General features: G+C 44.7%; 1 protein-coding gene across 2 annotated transcripts in view; it reads right to left on the reverse strand.

Moving 5' to 3' along the window:
* The window catches only part of lekr1 (Leucine-, glutamate- and lysine-rich protein 1), a 190211-nt gene that overhangs the window by 50669 nt on the left and 123158 nt on the right, over positions 1–16384 (reverse strand). For both annotated transcript variants that reach the window (XM_080185588.1, XM_080185587.1), the window contains 2 exons: positions 15720–15905; positions 1447–1528 (listed from right to left, as the gene is read on the reverse strand). In XM_080185588.1, coding sequence (XP_080041714.1) covers positions 1447–1528; positions 15720–15905 — 268 coding nt within the window. The remainder of the gene's footprint in view (positions 1–1446; positions 1529–15719; positions 15906–16384) is intronic.

Below are 16384 nucleotides of genomic sequence, written 5' to 3' on the forward strand. Positions count from 1 at the left end.
GCAAGACAGATGACACAGTAAGGCAGGGAATACACTATCAGTCAGAGTCAGATTAGAAGAAAGAATAAGCAGAGTTGGTAGAGGTTACAGAGATGGAGAGAAGCGATACCATGAAGAGTTTTGAAGACAAGAAAAAAGATTTTGAAGTAAATAAAGTGAGCGACAGGAAGCAAGTGGATGGAGGCAATGACAAGATGATAGCCATGCAGGACTTCAGGTGGGATTGTTCCTTGGTGACGTAGGTCAAAGATCACACAGAGAGTATTGGAAAAATTAAATCTGGAGTTGACAAATGCGTGAATCCAGTAGTGCTGGAATCAACTGGGGGTATAGGGCTGCTGCCTAAAACAAGCTCTTAACAGGATAACTAGTGATCTTCCAGTTAGACGGGCTGCTATAGTTGGGCAGAACAGTGGCAAATGGAATTTTACCCTGAAAATTGTGAGTCAATGCATTTTGGGAGGATTAACAAAACAAGGGAATATACAATGAATGGTCAGACCCTAGGAAGTACATGGGATCAGAAGGATTTTGGTGCGCATTTCCATAGATTTCTGAAGAAAGCAGGACAGATAGATAAGGTGGTTAAGAAGGCATATAAGACACTTGTCTTTATTAACTGAGGCATTAAATATTAGAGCAGGAAGGTTTAGAGGAACCACACTATTGGAAGGAAGTGATTGCACTAGAGAAGGTGTAGAGGAGATTCAACAGGATGTTGCCTGGGCTGAAGCGTTTTAGCTTTGAAATGAGACTGGATAGATTGGGGTTGTTTTCTTTGGAGCAAAAAAGTCTGAGGTGGGGAGCGGTGGTGCCTGATTGAGGTGTATAAAATCCTGAAGGGTTTAAATAGGGTAGATAGGAAGGAACTTTTCCCCTTAGCAGGATGATCAATAACTAGGGGACATAGGTTTTTGATGTGAGTAAAAACTTGTTCACCCAAATGGTGGCTGGAAACTGGAACTCACTGCTTGATAAGGTAGTACAGGCAGGACCCCTCACAAAATTTAAACAGTATTTAGATGAGTACTTGCAATTCCATAGCATACAAGGTTATGGGCCAAGTGTTGGAAAATTGAATTAGAATTGATAGGTGTTTGATGGCCGGCACAGACATGATGGATCAAAGGGCCTCTTTTAATGCTGTAATGACTCTATCAGGGGAATTTTCCCTTCTCACCCACCACAGGAATATGGAGGACGGGATTCAGACCGTGCAAAACTCCGTTGACCTCAGGTGGGATTTTCCGGTTTTAGGACAAGCATGGCCGGAAAATCTTTCCCTATGAGTCTAACCCTATCATCCTAAAAATCCTGACCGCAAAAGAATTTACTGCCTATTGAGATTGGGAAACAATTTTTAATTGTCATGATTAATTGATTTGAGAATTTTATCCATAAATTTATTATTGCTGTATCACAAAATGATTCAAGTTGTTCACTCACAATAACAACTCCTTGCATTGTTCCATTTCTTCTGTAACTTTTTGGAAACTAAGTTGCTGAGTCCTAAGACGATTTTCCAGGTCTGTTGGAATCAATAAATAGCAATTTTAACACCATTACAAATTAAACTAGAAGCATAAGCGGCAGAATTCAGCCTGTATTAAGATTTTGTGCATAGGTCTAATTTTGCACTTCAATTTCAGATCTTAAAATTGTCTGTAGTAACAAACACAACTTGTACCATGAAGTTTGGAGCTAAAGTAACTATGTTAAATTCCTTGTGTAACTTGGCTTTCTCCAAATTGCCATTAGAACAGAGAATTTTGATTCACATCCATTATAACAACTTATCCAATTTCAATCCATCAATGAATAAAAAACAGCATGCATGAGAAGACTACATTCTAGCTTACATTCTGTACACATTGGGTGGAACTTAATGCTCATGACAGTGACAAGTCTACTGGCTGGAGGGCTGGTTGCAAACCTGCCTTGCTAATTAATGGCATTTCAATCAGGATTTAATCCCAGTCAGGCAGTCTGTGGCTTCTCTCTGGGGTTTCCAGATGCTGTGGGGCAGATATCCTGTCTCCCAGCGCTGTTGGTCAATCAGGCTCCAGCAGCTCTCCAGTACTGGCAATGCCACTGGGTTTTAGTCCAACCGATTTATTTGCTACTAAACGCACAAGCTTTCGGGTTAGTCCCTTCGTCAGGTGACCTGACGAAGGTACTAACCCGAAAGCTTGTGCGTTTACTAGCAAATAAATCGGTTGGACTAAAACCTGGTGTTGTCAGACATTTTACTGTGTTTACCCCAGTCCAACGCCGGCACATCCACATCATGCCACTGGGAGCAGTGGCCACTGCTGGTACTGCCACAGGTCCCAGGGGAAGGATTGTCACTGGAGCCCCGGAACACAGATAAGTGGGATGGGCTCACAGTGAGGAGAGTGAGGAGCACCAATGGGTCCCTCTGGTGCACATTGAGCTGAAGGGACCCCCTGAACCACTCAGGGATGTAGGCATGTCTACAGAGTAATGGCATGGCTCCTGGATGTTGGTTGAATATCACAGGCAGTAGTTGAGGGACTATCCTACTTTCTGGAGGTGGAACAGTTAAGTGGCTTTGCAGCATTGCTCCTGGGCCAGGAAGGTCACAAATGGTTCCCGCTGATCCACAAACTTACCTGCTTCCATCCCCACAAGTGAGCATCTCCATGTCCAGCTCCTCTCTTAATCCTGATCTCTGAGTCAATGTTTTCAGGTTGCCAAACTGCTTTATCCCCTCTCCCTGCAAATCTACTGTGATTATTGGTGTCCATGCCTCTGTTTATAAAGCCAATGGTCCCTCACACATTTCTAACTGCCTCATTAACTTGTCCTGCCAATTTCAAAAATTTATTTCTGTGAATCTTCAGGTCTCCCAGTTAACCTAATGTCTGTCATAGGGAAAATATTAGAAATCATTAATAAAAGACGTTTGCAGGGCACTTGGAAAAATTCAAGGCAATCAAGCAGAGCCAACATGGTCGTGTGAAGAAGACATAAGGAGGCTACAAAAGTTTATAGATAGGTTATGTGAATGGGCAAAAATCCGGCAAATGGAGTATTAAATGGGTCTTGAAACTGTCCATTTTGGCAGGGAGAATAAAAAGAAGTTGATTATTTAAATGCCGAAAGATTGCAGAGCTCTGAAGTTCAGAGGGATCGGGTGTTCTAGTGCATGATTCATTAAAGGCTAATGTAAAATTACAGCAAGAAATTAGGAAAGCTAATAGAATATTATTGTGCATTGTGAGGGGAATTGATTATAAAAGTAGGGAAATCATGCTTCAGTTGCACAGGGCATTAGTGAGACCACATCTAGAATACTGCATACAGGTGCTAGTCATCTTATTTATGTTGAGAAGCAGTTCAGAGAAGGTTCACTAGACTATTGTCAGGGATGGATGTGTTGTCTTATGAGGAAAGGTTGGACGGGTTAGATTTATATCTTCTAGAGTTTAGAAGAGTAGGAGGTGACTTGATCTAAACTTTTAAGATCTTGAGGGATATTGACAGGGTGGATGCGGAGAGGATATGTCTTCTTGTTGGAGAATCTAGAACTAGGGGTCACTGTTTAAAAATGAGGGGTTGCTCATTTAAGACACAGATATTTTCTCTCAGAGGGTCATGAGTCTCTGGAGCTTTCTTTCTCAAACGGCAGTGGAAACAGAGTCTAGGGCCAGGATTTTGTGCCCCCATTTTCCTTGGGCATAAATGGCAATGGAGGTGAAAGATCTCACAAGAGGTATAATCGAGATTCTCGCGGTGAGATCTCATGACACGGTCATCTTGCTCCCCCACTACTGACATAACAGGGTACACAACCAGAAACCTCATTTAAATAGATTTCAAATCATTAGTGGGCTTCTCCACTGTATTGTACCCCTCTGCATTTGGATCTCTCCTCGTTCCAATGTGACATCACTTATGGAGCAATGTGAACCAGGTGAAGAGAACCCATCAGGGATGCACAAGTACGTACAGCTCCCATGGAGGAGAGGGACTTGTTATAGGACTGTATCCTGGCAGTGCCCTGGAATTGTCTAGGCACTGCCTCCTGGCAGTATGGGGCAGTACCAGGGGTAGTGCAAGGAAAGTGTTAAGATCCATTGGGAGAGGTTTCCTGTATGCAACAGGAGATGGGGTATCTTTTGTCCTTGGTGTGGGGGGTTCCCTGTGTCCATGAAGGGGGCAGTCCTCATGTGTGTGTGGGATAGGGGTTCTTCCCATGTGTGTAGATGGGCATGGGGTTCTCCATGTGCGTGGGGGGAGGGGGTGGCTTTTTGTGTGCAGGGCGGGAATCTTGGGTTCTATTTTTAGTGCTGTTAGATCTTGTAAAAAGGGCACCTCAATCTCTGGAAGATCAATGTTACATGCCCCCCATTATGACAGCGTGGGACCCCGCTCCAACATTTGTTTTTTCAAAGTGCTGGAAAATATGGCAGGAAAAGCCTGCAATGCAGCTGGTGCGTTTTTCTCATCTGAGCCAGCACTTTGAAAACAAAAGGAAAATTCCACTCTTTGAACATGTTTAAGGCAGAGCTAGATTCTTGATTAACAAGGGGATGAAAGGTCATTGGGGCCAGGCAAGAACGTGGGGTTGAGGTTGCAATCTGATCAACCATGGTCTTATTGAATGGCAGTAAGAAGTCTCACAACACAAGGTTTGTTTGGTATCACAAGCTTTCAGAGAGTTATTCCTTCATCAGGTGACTAGATTGAACAAACTTCATTGATAAGGTTGCTTCATTAACTGCATGCTTCGAGCTAGTCGACAGTACACTCTTTCTCACTCAGAAAACTCTTCCTTTTAGGGAGATTCCCAATGCTAAGTGTTGGTTTGTTATTTACACAACGTGACCCTTTCTCAGTAAGGCTAGCCTTTAAGTGACAACCACCAAAGCCACCTATAGCCAAGTCTGGATTATTAATATATATGAGAACAAATGAAAAGTGGCATTGGAGACTAACTTCCAGTTTTTGAGCAGTCCAATGACCTACACAAGACCTACGCAGACATCACTAGCTGTAAGGGCACAATGTTTCTACATTGGGAGTGGGGGACAGGATTGATGTGGGAGTGGGGGGGGGCAGGATTGATATGTGAGTGGGGGAGAGGATTGATGTGAGAGTGCCGGGGCAAGAGAGATTTGGGAGTGAAAGGTTGGAAGAGATGTGAGAGTGGGGAAAGACGGGATTGTTTATTTATTTTTATCAATATCACAAGTAGGCTTACATTAACACTGCAATGAAGTTACTGTGAAAGTCCTCTAGTTGCCACATTCCGGCACCAGTTTAGGTACGCTGAAGGAAAATTTAGCGTGGCCAATGCATCTAACCAACACGCCTTTGAGACTTGTGGGAGAAGACTGGAGCACCCAGAGGAAAATCACACAAGGCACGGGGAGATCGTGCAAACTCCGCACAAACAGTGACCCAAGCCGGGAATGAAACCTGGCACTATGCAGCAGCAGTGCTAACCACTGTGCTACCGTAATGTGGAAGTGAGTGGGCCGGAGAGATGTGAGAGTAGGTGAGGTGGGGGTTGGCGGGGTGGTGGGGGGGGAACAGAATTGATTTGGGATGGAGGGGTATGAGAGATTTGGGAGTGGGAGAGGGAAGGAAAGCTGTGAGAGTTGGTGGAGAGATGTGGGAGTCAGAAGGGTGCAGAGCAGCAACAGTGCACATGCTTAAAGAAAGAACAAAGAGACAATAGTGAAATCACTCAACTCACAGCCATTTCTTCACATGGTACAGTTATGGGAGGTGGAGGGAAGGAGGAAGAGAGAAGAGCATGATCCATTTTTAAAGGCAGGGGAAGGAAAGCACAAGATGTAAGAGGGAGGGGGAAAAAGGGGAGCATGATGTAGGTACAAGAGGGAAGAGTGGTGCACAATGGGAGGGGGCTATACTGGATTTACTGTTGGGTAATGAGCCGGGGCAGGTGGTTGAGGTTGAGGTAGGCGAACATGTGGCTAACAGTGATCACAAGTCCGTCTACTTTAGGATAAAAATGGAAAGGGATGAGTGCCGTCCGAAGGGGAGGGTGCTGAACTGGGGGAAGGCGAGCTATAGCCGGATTAGGAGGGAGCTGAAGGACACTGATTGGGAGGGGTTGTTAGCTGGCAAGTCCACGGTTGGTAAGTGGGAGGTTTTCAAGGGCAAACTGTTAATGTTGCAGGAAAGGCATGTGCTGGCAAAGAGGAAGGATGGGAAAGGCAGGATTAGAGAGCCGTGGATTACAGGGGGTATCGAAGACTTGGTCAGGAAGAAGAGGGAGGCATATGTTAGGTCGAAACAACTGGGAACGGAGAGTGCGCTGGAGGAATATAGAGAGAGTAGGAGGGAGCTAAAAAGGGGAGTTAGAAGGGCGAAAAGAGGGCATGAAATGGCTTTGGCTGATAGGATTAAGGAAAATCCAAAGGCATTTTACTCTTATATTAGGAGCAAGAGAGTGGTTAGAGGGAAAATTAGTCCTCTTAGGGACAAAGGAGGGGAGCTATGTATCGAGTCTAAGGGAATGGGGGAGATCCTGAATGAATACTTTGCGTCGGTATTCACGAAGGAGAGGGGTTTGGTGTCGTGTAATGTCTTGGAGGGAGCTGTAGATCAGTGGAAGGAAATAGCCATTACGAGGGAGGAAGTGCTAAGGTTTTTAGGTAGCATAAAAACGGATAAAGCTCCGGGGCCTGATGGTATTTATCCCAGGCTGCTTAGGGAGGTGAAAGATGAAATTGCTGGGCCTCTGACGTAAATCTTTGTCTCTTCCTTGGATACAGGTGAGGTCCCAGAGGACTGGAGGGTAGCTAATATGGTACCGCTGTTTAAAAAGGGTAGTAGGGATAACCCTAGTAATTATAGACCAGTGAGTTTGACAGCGGTGGTAGGAAAGTTATTGGAAAAATTTCTTAGGGATAGGACGTATGAGCATTTGGAGCATTGCGATCTGACTAGGGATACGCAACATGGCTTTGTTCGGGGGAGGTCTTGCCTTACGAATCTGGTAGAATTCTTTGAGGAGGTGACAAAAACGGTTGACGATGGGCAAGCCGTTGATGTCATCTATATGGATTTCGGTAAGACGTTTGACAAAGTCCCTCACGGTAGGCTGGTAGAAAAGGTTAAGGCACATGGGATACAAGGACAGGTAGCTAGGTGGATTGAAAACTGGCTGGGCAATAGGAGACAGAGAGTAGTAGTGGAAGGGTCCTTTTCTGGCTGGAGGTCAGTCACCAGTGGTGTGCCGCAGGGCTCAGTACTGGGACCTCTCGTCTTTGTAGTATATATAAACGACTTGGAAGAGGGCGTACGTGGTGTGATCAGCAAGTTTGCGGATGACACCAAGATGGCATGATTGGCAGATACTGAGGAGGACTGTCAGGTGACACAGCAGGATATAGATAGGTTGGTATATTGGGCAGATAGATGGCAGATGGAATTTAATCCTGACAAATGCGAGGTGATGCTTTTTGGAAGGAATAATGCTGGGAGGAGTTACGTGATAAAAGGTAGACCGATTAAGAGTATAGAAATACAGAGGGACCTGGGAGTGCAGGTGCACAGTCTCTGAAGGTGTCAACACAGGTAGAGAAGGTTGTGAAGAAAGCTTACTGAATGCTAGCCTTTATAGGAAGGGGTACAGAGTATAAGAGCTGCCGTCTAATGCTTCAGTTGTACAGAACGTTGGTTAGGCCGCATTTGGAGTACTGCGTCCAGTTCTGGTCACCTTACTACCGGAAGGACGTGGAGACCCTGGAGAGGATGCAGAGGAGGTTTACCAGGATGTTGCCTGGCATGGAAGGACTGAGTTACAAGGAAAGGTTGGAGAAACTGGGGCTCTTCTCCTTAGAAAGACGGAGATTAAGGGGGGATCTGATAGAGGTGTATAAAATAATGAAGGGAATAGATAGAGTCAACAGTGGTAGGCTTTTCCCTAGATTGGGGACAATTACGAGAGGTCACGATCTAAGGGTGAGGGGGGAGAAGTATAATTTGGATACGAGAGGAAGATCTTTCACGCAGAGGGTCGTGGGGGTATGGAACGCGCTGCCAAGTAAGATGGTGGAGGCAGGCACGTTGGACTTGATTAAGGTTTACTTAGATAGACACGAGCGAAACAGGGATGGAGGGTTATAGTAGATGGTATTAAATAGGGTCAGAGCCTCAGGACGACACCGGAAATGTAGTATTACATGTTAATGTTTTGTCTTTCTTAATCCACAGGAGTCAGTCCACCTTGTTGTCAAACGAGGGGCATGCACACGGTGGGTCGTGCGTGGGCTGCTCTTGGAGGTTCATTGTTCCTGAGGAGCAGTATCGAGCGGCAGCGATTTTTGGGCGTGTGAGGAGGCAGCAAAAAAGGTACATTTTTCTGTTTATATTGTTTAACTTTTTATTTCTAGTTTAAGTCGCGAGTTTCGGCGTTTTTTTTTAAATTAGTTAGAAACCAGAAGTCGTCACTAGGACGCTTACCGGTAGTTGTAGTTTATTTTTCTCGGGCCCCTAACCCTATAAATTAGTGCAGAGAGGATACCCGATCCTCTACACTGGTAAAGAATCCCACCCTCCCACCTCCTCTAACCTAATTATAAGTGTGGGGGAAGTTTTTTTTTAATATTTTTATTTTTATTTTTCTGCTGGTAATTGTTTCAGGGATGGCAGTTCAGGCAGTAAGCTGCATCTCCTGTGGGATGTATGTGGTGAGGGACTCCAGTAGTGTTTCAGGTGATTTTACTTGTAAGAAGTGTGTTCGATTGCAGCTTCTGGAGGAGCGTGTAAAGGAGCTGGAGGTGGAATTAGAGGAATTCTGCATAATTCGGGAGGCGGAGGCGGACATCGATAGGAGTTATAAGGAGATAGTCACTCCTAGAAATGAGTCTTGGGTCACTGCCAGGAGGAGGGGAAAGAAGCAAGTGGGGGGACAATCCCCTGGGGCTGTTCCCCTCCAAAATAGGTTTTCGGTCCTGGAGGCTACAGTTGAGGAGGAATCAACTGGGGATAGCCAAAGGGAGCAGGTCTCTGGGGGTGAGCATATTGTAAAAGCTCAGGTGGTTAAGGGATGTAAAAGATTGGGCCTCGTGATTGGGGACTCCACAGTTAAGGGGGCAGATAGGAGAGTCGGAAGTAATGGTAGGGACTCAGGGCTGGTGTGTTGCCTACCAGGGGCTGGGGTCCAGGATGTATCGGAAAGGGTATTCAGGACTCTTAGGGGAGAGGGAGATCAACCCCAAGTTATAGTTCATGTGGGGACGCACGACATAGGGAGGTTAAGGGAAGGGGATATTAAGCAGAGATTTATGGAGTTGGGGTGGAAACTAAAGGCCAAGTCAGAAAGAGTGGTTATCTCCGGACTCTTGCCTGTGCCACGGGATAGTTTAGAGAGGAATAGAGAGAGGGAAAGTTTGAACTCGTGGCTGAGGGGATGTGCAGGAGGGAGGGGTTCAGGTACTTGAGCAATTGGGGCTCATTCTGGGGAAGGTGGGACCTCTATAAGAGTGATGGTCTACACCTGAATCAGAGGGGAACAAATATCCTGGGGGGTAAATTTGCAAAGGCTATGCAGGGAGGTTTAAACTGATTCGGAGGGGGGGTGGGATCCTGAGTAGAGGGGGTGAAAGTGAGGGGGGCATAGATGGGGACTGCAATGCACGGCATCGTGGGGGTGGGGCGGAGCAGGGTTTGAAATGCGTATACTTTAATGCGAGGAGTATTCGCAATAAAGTGGATGAACTTGCAGCGTGGATCAGTACCTGGGACTTTGATGTTGTGGCCATTTCAGAGACATGGATAGAGCAGGGTCAGGAATGGTTGTTGCAGGTCCCGGGGTTCAAATGCTTTAGTCGGAGTAGAGAAGGAGGTAGAAGGGGGGGAGGGGTAGCATTATTGGTCAAGGACTGTATCACAGTGTCAGAGAGGAAGTTTGATGAGGACTTGTCTGTTGAGGTAGTATGGGCGGAGATTAGAAATAGGAGAGGAGAGGTCACCCTGTTGGGAGTCTTTTATAGACCTCCTAAAAGTTCTAGAGATGTTGAGGAAAGGATTGTGGAGACGATCCTGGTTAGGAGTGAAAGTAATAGGGTAATTGTTATGGGGGATTTTAACTTTACTAATATTGATTGGAATTGCTATAGCTCTAGCTCGTTAGAGGGGTCAGTTTTTGTACAAAGCATGCAGGAAGGTTTTTTGACTCAGTATGTAGATAGGCCAACTAGAGGTGAGGCTATATTGGATTTGGTGCTGGGAAATGAGCCAGACCAGGTGCTAGACTTGGAAGTTGGTGTGCATTTTGGTGATAGTGACCACAATTCGGTTACGTTCACCTTAGTGATGGAAAGGGATAGGCATGAACCTCGGGTCAGTAGTTTTAGCTGGGGGAAGGGTAATTATGAGGCTATTAGGAGAGAATTAGGAAGCATAGGTTGGACTAGGAGATTACAGGGACTGGGAACGTCCGAAATGTGGAGTTTTTTCAAGGAGCAGCTACTGCGAGTCCGTGATAGGTATGTCCCTGTCAGGCAAGGAGGATTTGGTAGGGCTAGGGAACCGTGGTGCACTAAAAAAGTTGATTCGTTGGTTAAAAAGAAAAAGGAGGCTTATGTTCAGATGAGGCTTGAGGGCTCAGGTAGTGCATTAGAAAGCTTTAGATTGGCTAGGAGGGAGTTGAACAGTGAGTTAAGAAGGGCTAAAAGAGGACATGAGAAGACTTTGGCTGATAGGATTAAGGAGAATCCTAAGGCGTTCTATAGGTATGTCAAGAACAGAAGGTTGGTTAGGGCAAGATTAGGGCCAGTTACAGACAGTAGAGGGAAGTTGTGTGTGGAACCGGAAGAGATTGGAGAGGCATTGAACCAATATTTCTCTTCGGTGTTCACACAGGGGGACATGAATATAGCTGAGGAGGACACTGGGTTGCAGGGGTGTAAAATAGACAGTATTGCAGTTGATAAGGGGGATGTGCTGGATATTCTAGAGGGTTTGAAAATAGGTAAGTCCCCTGGTCCGGATGGGATTTACCCTAGGATTCTCTGGGAGGCAAGAGAGGTGATTGCAGAGCCTCTGGCTCTGATCTTCAGGTCGTTGTTGGTCTCTGGTATAGTACTGGAAGATTGGAGGATAGCGAATGTTGTCCCATTGTTTAAGAAGGGGAACAGAGACTTCCCTGGGAATTATAGACCGGTGAGTCTCTGTTGTGGGCAAGGTTTTAGAAAAAATTATTAGGGATAGGATTTATAGTTATTTGGAGAGTAATGAATTGATTGGAGATAGTCAGCATGGTTTTGTAGCGGGTAGGTCGTGCCTTACTAACCTTATTGAGTTTTTTGAGAAAGTGACCAAAGAGGTGGATGGGGGTAAGGCAGTTGACGTGGTATATATGGATTTTAGTAAGGCGTTTGATAAGGTTCACCATGGTAGGCTTCTGCAGAAAATGCAGATGTATGGGATTGAGGGTAGTCTAGGAAATTGGATCAGGAATTGGCTAGCAGAAAGGAGACAGAGGGTGGTGGTTGATGGTAAATATTTGTCATGGAGTTCGGTTACGAGTGGTGTGCCTCAGGGATCTGTTTTGGGGCCACTGCTGTTTGTAATTTTTATTAATGATCTGGATGAGGGTATAGTTGGGTGGATTAGCAAATTTGCTGATGACACCAAAGTCGGAGGTGTGGTAGATTGTGAGGAAGGGTGTCATAGTTTGCAGGGAGACTTAGACAGGTTGCAGAGCTGGGCCGAGAGGTGGCGGATGGAGTTTAATGCGGAGAAGTGTGAGGTAATTCACTTTGGTAGGAATAACAGATGTGTTGAGTATAGGGCTAACGGGAGGACTTTGAATAGTGTGGATGAGCAGAGGGATCTAGGTGTATGTGTACATAGATCCCTGAAAGTTGGGAATCAAGTAGATAAGGTTGTTAAGAAGGCATACAGTGTCTTGGCGTTTATTGGTAGGGGGATTGAATTTAGGAGTCGCAGCGTCATGTTGCAACTGTACACAACTCTGGTGCGGCCGCACTTGGAGTACTGTGTGCAGTTCTGGTCCCCACATTACAGGAAGGATGTGGAGGCTTTGGAGAGGGTGCAGAGGAGGTTTACCAGGATGTTGCCTGGTATGGAGGGGAGGTCCTATGAGGAGAGACTGAGCGATTTGGGGTTGTTTTCGCTAGAAAGAAGGCGGCTAAGAGGGGATCTTATTGAAACATATAAGATGATTAGAGGTTTAGATAGGGTGGATAGTGATAGCCTTTTTCCTCGGATAGAGAAAGCTAGCACGAGGGGGCATGGCTTTAAATTAAGGGGGGGTAGTTATAGGACGGATGTCAGGGGAAGGTTCTTTACCCAGAGGGTGGTGAGGGATTGGAATGCCCTGCCTGTTGCAGTTGTAAATGCGCCTAGTTTGGGGGCGTTTAAGAGATCCGTGGATAGGTTTATGGACGAAAAGGGATTGGTTTAGATTAGTGGGTCATTGTTTTTTAACTGGTCGGCGCAACATCGTGGGCCGAAGGGCCTGTTCTGCGCTGTAATGTTCTATGTTCTATGAGAGTGGCCTAGTACTTCGTGTCTTTGTGTACGCTTAATCCTGGACCAGCAGACGGGCACCACAACAGCTCAGTGACTATCACTGCTAGCTGTGCAGATACATGGATTTGGGCCTGTGTCTGTGGGAGTTTGCGCATTCTCCCTGTGGTTGCGTGGGTTTCCTCTGGGTGCTCCGGTTTCCTCCCACACCCCAAAGATGTGCTCTTAGGCTGATTGGTGTACCAAATTGACACTATTCTCCCCTGAATCTGGCTACATTAGGGGTTCCATTCACATACACACGGGGCAGGGTAGGTGTAGGAAAATGCTTCGTTGAAGGGGCGGCGCGGGCTCGTTGGGCCGAAGGGCCTGTTTCCCACGCTGGGTTGTTCTTTGTTCTTTCGTTCTTTGTTTGCAGTTTATAAAGTGAGGAGTGCAGAGAAGCAGGATGACTAATTCTTATGGAACTGACACTGGGACTGAGGGTATGGTGGATTCTCACAACTATAAGAGCAAGGGCAAAGGATCCTATGATTTCACTGTTGTCTCTTTGTTCTTTCTTTAAGCATCCTGTTCCCCCCCTCACTCCCACCTCACCCACTTTCACATCTCTCCAGCCCCCTCACTTCCACATTACGGTAGCACAGTGGTTAGCACTGCTGCTGCATGGTGCCAGGTTTCATTCCCGGCTTGGGTCACTGTTTGTGCGTTGTTTGCACGTTCTCCCCATGCCTGTGTGATTTTCCTCTGGGTGCTCCATTTTCCTCCCACAAGCCTCAAAGGCGTGTTGGTTAGATACATTGGCCATGTTAAATTTTCCTTCAGCGTACCTAAACTGGTGCTGGAATGTGGCAATTAGAGGACTATCACAGTAACTTCATTGCAGTGTTAATGTAAGCCTACTTGTGATACTGATAAAAATAAATAAACAATCCTGTCTTCCCCCACTCTCACATCTCTCCCAACCTTTCACTCCCAAATCTCTCCTGCCCCCTCACTCTCACATCAATCCTGTTCCCCACTCCCACATCAATCCTGCTCCCCTGCTCCCACATTTCTGCGCTCCCCCCCCGCCATAAACTGCTCTCATGCATGTTCCAAGCATCCCTTACTTTTGCTATCAAATTTGCATAGAAAAAAGAATATGAGTAGGCCATTCAGTCCCTCAAACCTTCTCCACTATTCAACGTGATCATGGCTGATCCTCTAAGGCCTTACTCCCACTCTCTCCTCTTGATACCCTTTGTGTCTAGAAATCTATTTCCTTCTGATATTCAGCAAATTGGAATCTGCAGTCTTCTGTGGTGCCCACCCCCCCAACCCCCGCTGGCCATATCAAAACATGCAATAGTCCGAACAGTGAACTCTAGGGGACACCAATGTATATTTCTTTCCAGTTTGAAAAATAACTTTTCACCACTATTTTCTGCTTTTTGTTACATGACCAATTTTGCATCCACTGCCACATTAGTCCCATGAGCCTTAGTTTTTAAATGAATTCATTATATGGTACTCAAGCACCTTTTGTCAGTGCAAATACACAATATTAAGTGTGCTCCATTATGTGAAGAACTCAATTAAACTTACCAGACTTGACTTGCCTTTGCATGTTGTCTAACATTAATCAACTTGTTTTTAAAGTTTATTTATTAGTGTTACAAGTAGGCTTACATTAACACTGCAATGAAGTTACTGTGAAAATCCCTTAGTCACCACACTCCAGCATCTGTTCGGGTACACTGAGGGAGAATTTAGCATGGTCAATACACCTAACCAGCATGTCTTTCAGACCGTGGGAGGGAACTGGAGCACCCAGAGGAAACCCACACAGACGTGGCGAGAACGTGCAAATTCTGCAGAGTGACCCAAGCCAGGAATCAAGCCCGGGTCTCTGGCACTGTGAGGCAGCAGTGTTAACTACTGTGCCACCATGCTGCCCATTTTATGAGGTTTCCAAGTAAAAATTGATTTTGGCCTGGATTATGGCCTCTAGAAGTTTCCACGCCACTAATGGTGGGTTGACTGGGCTACAGTTACTAGGTTTTACTCCCTTTTATGAACAGGATTTTAATATTTGCACTCTTTAGTCCCTTTGCATCAATCCCATATATGAGGAAGATTGAAAGATCTAGGCCAGAGCCCCTTCTATTTCCATCCTTATTTCCCTGAAAGAATATGTAAAACATTTTAAAGATGTAATTTCCGATTCCAAGAACGGTTACTGAAATAGTACGCAAATGACTGTATTTGTAATACATACAGTGAAAGGTTTTTTTGCACTTTTGTTTATTCCGCCTTTGAAATGAGCTGCCAGAACATCTTGTGAGATACTAAGTAAGTACAGCCAGCCTGGATAACACATAAATGTTATAACTTGTTACTAGGGCGATGTTGGCCTTGACCCCAAAAACCAGCACTTGGATCAAATTCCCATCTGTAAACTCTGCACTGGATCCTAGTAGCAGGGCAAGTTGCCCTGGCTTGACTGAGGATTTCAATAATATTTTGCATATGACATTATTTGCTCTAAATGCCAAACAGCTGTGAGGACATAGTGACTGAATTAGTTCCAGGACCAGAAGCACCAATGCAATGTTACGTGATGTTTTATTATTGCAGTGACTGGCTTAGAAGTAAATCAATTTCGCAAAGACCAATCAAACCAATAGCCTTGGAAAATCATTTCCCACTTTAAATGGCTGCCAATGCCGCAAGATTTCACCAACAAGTGTTTTTTTCGCATGTTGAGAACTAAATAATTTTTGAAGTTTGCACCATGACATCAGCAGCTCAAGATCACAGATTACAGCTTTTCCAATTTAGCACTATTTGAATGTATTTTTTGAAAATGCAATGATTGTGTACAATAGGCTTTGATTGGGATCTGGATTGCAAGTCCATGGACAAGTATCTGAAATAAAATGCTGTTAATTTTATAACTTATTGCTGAGATGTGTATAATTTTAAAATATGAAAATTCTGTTGTATTTTAATTAGTGGCATAACAGTTGAGAAGATATCGCTATTTTATTGCCATTCTAACCTTTGTTTTTTAAGTGTATGCATAGCAAATCTAGTTGTAATTCTTTGTATCTGTAATTACATAAAATGATGATTGGTCATTATGATTTCAGTGTGCTGGGGCTTAGATTAAAGCACTAAGTTTTTAAAGCAGTCATTTATTAAATAAATCAATGTTCTTCAGCAGAAGTCTCACTTACCGCGTCCTTGTTTCTGTAGGTCGCAACACCTGATTTGGAGTTCAGCTTCTTTCTGTTCTAAAACATGGATTTGATGGGTTTGTAGTGCAATTGTGTCTGATGAAAGCTGCAGTTCTCTTACATGCTGTTGAAGGAAATCAACCTCTTGATTGGATTTCTTAAGGCTTTCTTGCAGTTGGCACATCTCTGAAAACAATTTTTAATTTCATTATAATAGCTCTCTATTTTGATCGCCTTCATCTCCTATGTATTAAAATTAAATCTCAATTCATCAGCCTGCTAGTACAAGTTAGAGGAAATATTCAGGTCTAGGTGTCCTGTCTTCCATAACAGGGAACTGAAACATTATTTGCTGTAGCTTCACAGAGGTTATCTCCCAAGGAGCAAAAATAGGTCTCTAAGCATGCCTTGTTGTCCAACTCGTTTCATGATGTACCTAAGTGTTCTCTGTTTATTATACAGAGCTTTACAAAATGACCAAAACAGACAGGCAGCCATTACCCACATTCAGAATGAGGATTCTTTCTCATGCCTAACTGGTACTGAAGTTTTGCTATTAAATGAAAGTTACAAAAATGTAATACAGTAACTTCATGATTGAAGCAATTTTCTGCATTAGCGCACAAGTCTGCACATGAATTTTAAACTAAAATTTTTAAATGAGG

Source organism: Carcharhinus amblyrhynchos, chromosome 3 (genome assembly GCF_965287045.1).
Source record: "Carcharhinus amblyrhynchos chromosome 3, sCarAmb.v2.hapA, whole genome shotgun sequence".
NCBI classification, from domain to species: Eukaryota; Metazoa; Chordata; class Chondrichthyes; order Carcharhiniformes; family Carcharhinidae; genus Carcharhinus; species Carcharhinus amblyrhynchos.